The 6,094-nt window shown below is 46.6% G+C and overlaps 1 protein-coding gene across 1 annotated transcript; it reads left to right on the top strand.

Moving 5' to 3' along the window:
- The first annotated feature begins 90 nt into the window (after positions 1 to 90).
- sdf2l1 (stromal cell-derived factor 2-like 1) lies at positions 91 to 4,708 on the top strand. The gene is made up of 3 exons (XM_024414953.2): positions 91 to 354; positions 1,894 to 2,090; positions 3,003 to 4,708. Exons 1-3 carry the CDS (start codon positions 177 to 179, stop codon positions 3,285 to 3,287), a joined length of 660 nt encoding a protein of 219 aa, XP_024270721.1. The 5' UTR covers positions 91 to 176; the 3' UTR covers positions 3,288 to 4,708.
- The last annotated feature ends 1,386 nt before the right edge of the window (positions 4,709 to 6,094 follow it).

Here is a 6,094-nt window from a genome sequence, read left to right as displayed (position 1 = left end):
AATATGCACGACATATGTGCTTCAACCAATAACAGATCAGCATGTGTTATCTTTTACTTCCGTGATCAGGGACTTGTCAAGCTCTGATTGGTTTACATAAGCACTAATGTTTGAAAGTGCCTTGTCCTTGAGTTTTACATCCTCTCATTCTCGATTATGTCCATAGAGACAGAACAATGGGATTAATTTACACTCTCCGCGTCTTAATCAAATCAATTTTGGTCGTTATTTTGTGGTCCAAATGCGAGGGTCGGGAGTCAGAGTTTAACTACGTCACCTGCGGTTCGCTTGTGAAATTACTGAACACGAGACACAACGTTCGGCTGCACTCTCATGATGTAAAATACGGCTCAGGTAAGTCATCATTATCAGTAGAGAACTCCTCCGTCAGCAGTTATTGACGGAATAGTCATGCTGCGTTTAAAAACTACTGGGAACTTGGAAATATCCGACTTCCCACTTCAAAGGTTTCAAGACACCATAGAAAACGAGCTCCGATTTGGAAATCTCGTTTTGAACAGTGGGCCAATTCCGAATTCCAAGGGTGGAACTCTGTCCTCTTTCTAGATGACTTCCGCGTTTGACTTCCCCCCCCCCGCGTTTCTAGTTGTCTTTAAAAGCACGGTAAAGGTCAATCTTTAGTGATTTCGTTGAGTCAAGGCACCGCAGCGTAACAAATACCCTACTGACAATCATAAAACGGTTGGTCTCCATTTCATAGCTGCATGTCTGGAGGAACGATGTTGCGTTAAACCGAAAAGTATCACGGCTTTAAATGGTCATAATAATAAGCGAATTGATTTGCCTATATGACAGTGTACTAGACTCTGGTCGAGAATCAAGCTCTTAACAATTATGTATCAATTGTTGAGTGGAACATTTTTGTTCCAACAAACAAGTGAAAAACATTTGTAACCACGGGGAAAGCAGGTGGTTACATTCTAGTGCGGTCTATTGGATAAATTTGCCTCCACTTTTTACCCACTGATTTAGACGTGAAGTAAGCCTATTGTAATTTACAGTAAAATGTAGACTGTGCTGGATGCAAATCTTGCCATCCCCAGCGATACATATCAGTAGCACCGACTGCAGGCGTACTGTAACCTAATGGGAAACAACAGAACCCACAGGAAGAGGGTTTTTAGCTGTAACACTCACAGTAGTAACCAGTCATTCCGGAACTGACGTTTAAGTAATATACCATCAATCAAATCAAAGTTTATTGGCCGTGTACACAGTTTCGCTGATGTCATAGCGGGTGCAGTGAAATGCTGACGTCACTAGCTCCTAACAATGCAGTCAAACAAGTAAACAAATAATCACACAAAAAAACAACAAGAAATCAAGAAATGTTGTAACTAATCCAATTAACAGCCCAAATAGCTTTTGGATTACTGTTAGTGCTATCGGTACATATACATACACCGGATGAATTTACACTAGATATAGCCTACTGAAAATGGTATGCACAGCAGTAGATCTGTTAGTGAACTATGTCAAGAATCCAGTGTATAAAATTGAGTTTTTCAAATTTCTGTTTTGAATTTGACTACCGATCTAATATCCGAAATAATTTTCTGCTGAAGGTGATAATACTAGAAACTTTATGAGAAAAATGATGTAATAAACACCACGACCACCACCACAAGAAGAAGAATACTGCACAATGTGACTGGGAACCTGAAACGGGATGACCTTGTGTCAGTCGGTGCCATCTTGCACGTCAAACCCCAAAATGCTGTGAAGTTTTTGGCGCTTAACCTTTTGTGCTCTAAATGTTTTATACGAGACTGTATGTCTTTTCGTTCACTGACACTCTGGACTCAGAAATAGAAGAATGAAGACAAGATGGCAGTTTGAGGTAAATCTGTTGACTCCTTTTATAAACTGTAGGCAGTGGCCAGCAGTCTGTGACGGGCGTGGAGAGTGCAGATGACGCCAACAGTTACTGGAGGATTCGGGGGAAGCCCGACGGGACCTGCCAACGCGGCGTGCCCATCCAGTGTGGTCAGGCCGTCCGCATCACGCACATGACCACGGGACGCAACCTCCACACACACCACTTTAGCTCGCCGCTGTCCAACAACCAGGTGAGAGAGGCAGTGGGAATACACACACACACACTCACAATTCTACCTAGTCACTGTCCAACAACAAGGTAATAGAGGCAGGGGGAATACACACACTCACAATTCTAGCTTGTCACTGTCCAACAACAAGGTAATAGAGGCAGGGGGAATACACACACACACACACACACACTCACAATTCTAGCTAGTCACTGTCCAACAACAAGGTAATAGAGGCAGGGGGAATACACACACACACACACACACTCACAATTCTAGCTAGTCACTGTCCAACAACAAGGTAATGGAGGCAGGGGGAATACACACACACACACACACACACTCACAATTCCAGCTAGTTACTGTCCAACAACAAGGTAATAGAGGCAGGGGAATACACACACACACACACACACACACACACACTCACAATTCTAGCTAGTCACTGTCCAACAACAAGGTAATAGAGGCAGGGGAATACACACACACACTCACAATTCTAGCTAGTCACTGTCCAACAACAAGGTAATGGAGGCAGGGGAATACACACACACACACTCACAATTCCAGCTAGTTACTGTCCAACAACAAGGTAATAGAGGCAGGGGGAATACACACACACACACACACTCACAATTCTAGCTAGTCACTGTCCAACAACAAGGTAATAGAGGCAGGGGAATACACACACACACACTCACAATTCTAGCTAGTCACTGTCCAACAACAAGGTAATAGAGGCAGGGGGAATACACACACACACTCACAATTCTAGCTCGCCGCTGTCCAACAACCAGGTGAGAGAGGCAGTGGGAATACACACACACACACACAATTCTAGCTAGTCACTGTCCAACAACAAGGTAACAAACACACACCACTTCCCTTCAATGCTGTCTATCAACCTGACATCGTCCCATTCTCTTTCTCCAGGAGGTGAGTGCGTTCGGCGAGAACGGCGAGGGGGATGACCTGGACGTGTGGCGAGTGCAGTGTGACGGCTCCATCTGGGAGCGGGATGAGGCGGTGCGCTTCAAACACGTCGGCACCGACGCCTTCCTGAGCGTGACGGGCGAGCAGTACGGCAACCCCATCCAGGGGCAGAGGGAGGTGCACGGCATGGGCACTGCCAACCAGAACAACTACTGGAAGGCTATGGAGGGTGTGTTCATTCTCCCCAGCCAAGAACCGCTGAGACACAATCACGAAGAGCTCTGATGACATCATCAAGCTAACGAGACGCCATCACGAAGAGCTCTGGTGACATCATCAAGCTAACGAGACGTCATCACGAAGAGCTCTGGTGACATCGTCAAGCTGCTGCGTCACGATGAGCTCTGACGTCATGACGAGCTGTTGACGACGTCACAATGAGTTCCGATGACATCATCGTCACATAATATTGCGCCTCGGCTTCGTCTGAAACGGAACCCTATTCTATAATATATACCCACATGACTCTGATCAGTGCACTAAAAGTGCACTAAAATAGAGAATAGGGAGCCACGACAGACACGGTGCAAGTCGACTGCAGGATGACACTGATGCAGCTAACTGGGTCAAGATGGCGCCTATGACTTTGTTATGACATTCTTTCGTATACCCGTTACCCAACCGGGAACAACTTTTGATGACTATTGACTACTGTGCAGTCGGTCTCTGGTGACTACTGTGCAGTCGGTCTCTGGTGACTACTGTGCAGTCGGTCTCTGGTGACTACTGTGCAGTCGGTCTCTGGTGACTACTGTGCAGTCGGTCTCTGGTGACTACTGTGCAGTCGGTCTCTGGTGACTACTGTGCAGTCGGTCTCTGGTGACTACTGTGCAGTCGGCCTCTGGTGACGGGATCAGACAGGGAGATGAGAAGGTTGTCTGACGATGAGAATCGGTTGACGTTTTTGAATTTGACACATCTCTGAACAAAATGGGATTGAAGAATTTGGCTTTGATTAGTTTGAGGGAGAATGTGGTAAGGCAGTTGCTCTGCTCTGATATCAGAGGTATTAGCACCTGCCTGCAGGGGGGGGGAATCTAAGGGAAACACTGCCATTTCCAGGTGAATCTACTGTGCCTGTCTACTCCTTAGCGACCGACATCCTGATGGTAATAAAAACAAACATTGTCTGGATTTTTCACTTCCAAGGTCGACACCTGTAGCTGCTGTGCTCACCCTTTACCTGTAGCTGCTGTGCTCACCCTTTACCTGTAGCTGCTGTGCTCACCCTTTACCTGTAGCTGCTGTGCTCACCCTTTACCTGTAGCTGCTGTGCTCACCCTTTACCTGTAATAATGACATCACATTTAGACACCACCTACTGTGAGGCCTTTCCCCCGGGACATGACTCACCTGACTTGCTTTTGGGAGTGTTTTCTTATTGTGTTTAGACTTATTTTATGTTTGTAGGTCGGGAAAGGATATTGTTTATTTGTATAAGGGAAGACAAGGTGATTGAAGTTATTTGGAACACAATTTTTAAGGCAGTTTATTTTTTGTTCTCTGCCGTTTTCATTGTGGGTCATCGGGGAGGATATTTTCTAGTCTGTAATATAGAGCCTCCATATGATATCATGAAACACCTTCGTTTGGGCTTGTTGCTATTTTAATGATCAATCACAATTAATAAAGACATTGTTTCTGTGCCTACGTCCCAAGGAATATTCTCTAGTGTTGCAATTCACACGTATAGGCTACTGCACACATCCACACACTATTGGACAGAACAAACTCATGTACTCTTGCAATAACAGGGCAAAGACGAGATGTCGTCAAGGCTGGAAAAATGTCACAAGACGGAAAGCTAGAGAGCGTAAAACAGGACCACGGTCATGTTAATAATATTGCAAAGGTTCTTCTTAGAGAACCTGACAGGTGGACAGTGCAGTGGAGCTGCCCAGTAGTTGCCTCATCGAGTTAAATAGAGGACCCTGGATGAGCTCCCGAGTGGCTCAGTGCTAAGAGGCGTCACTGCAGTACCTGGTTCAAATCCAGGCTGTATCACATCCGGCCGTGATTGGGAGTCCCATAGGGCGGCGCACAATTGGCCCGGCATCGTCCAGGTTTGACCGGGTTAGGCCGTCATTGTAAATAAGAATTTGTTCTTAACTGACTTGCCTAGTTAAATAAAGGTTCAATAAAACAATACAAATAAATATTAGCTGTTTTAGACTCTAAGATTAGTCTTACTCTATGAGTTGACTACAGACTGGAATTCTAGTTCTATTTGACCCCACCCAATCAGAACAGACCCTGCCTAAAATGGTTGACAAACTATTCCATTCAGATGTATAGAGGCCAGTGTCATAGAGCCTATCTAGGGTTCTTCAGTAACTATGGTTGACTGCTGCCTCCATATGCACAGGGCTGATCCTGGATCAGTGTGGTGGGTGGATGGCTCCTGGTTTGCTGCACTGACAGACCGACAGGTGGTGCTACTAGCTTCCTCTGGGGTTCTCTCTGATAACTGTGGTGCCTGGGTCAGCTGGTACATTATCATAGGCATTAGCAGCTCCAGCGCCTGGCAGAAGAGTCGTGGAAATGAGATTCCCCTGAGGTTGGGATGAGGGCTGGGGAAACATCTTCCTGAAGTAGAGAGAGAGTAGAGGAGCAGTCCTCCAATCAGGCTGCAGCAGATGATCAGTTCCAACGGTGGAGTTGTTGTGTCACAAACACTCCTACGTGACTAGAGGACTAGGGCATGGGGGGGTGACGAGGACTAGGGCATAGAGGACTAGGGCATGGGGAGGTGACTAGAGGACTAGGGCATGGGGGTGACTAGAGGACTAGGGCATAGGGGGTGACTAGAGGACTAGGGCATGGGGAAGTGACTAGAGGACTAGAGCATGGGGAGGTGACTAGAGGACTAGGGCATGGGGGGTGACTAGAGGACTAGGGCATAGGGGGTGACTAGAGGACTAGGGCATGGGGGTGACTAGAGGACTAGGGCATGGGGGGTGACTAGAGGACTAGGGCATGGGGGTGACTAGAGGACTAGGGCATGGGGGGTGACTAGAGGACTAGGGCATGGG

The sequence above is a fragment of the Oncorhynchus tshawytscha genome, linkage group LG04 (assembly GCF_018296145.1).
Source record: "Oncorhynchus tshawytscha isolate Ot180627B linkage group LG04, Otsh_v2.0, whole genome shotgun sequence".
NCBI classification, from domain to species: Eukaryota; Metazoa; Chordata; class Actinopteri; order Salmoniformes; family Salmonidae; genus Oncorhynchus; species Oncorhynchus tshawytscha.
This window is presented reverse-complemented; position numbering and strand designations above follow the sequence as displayed.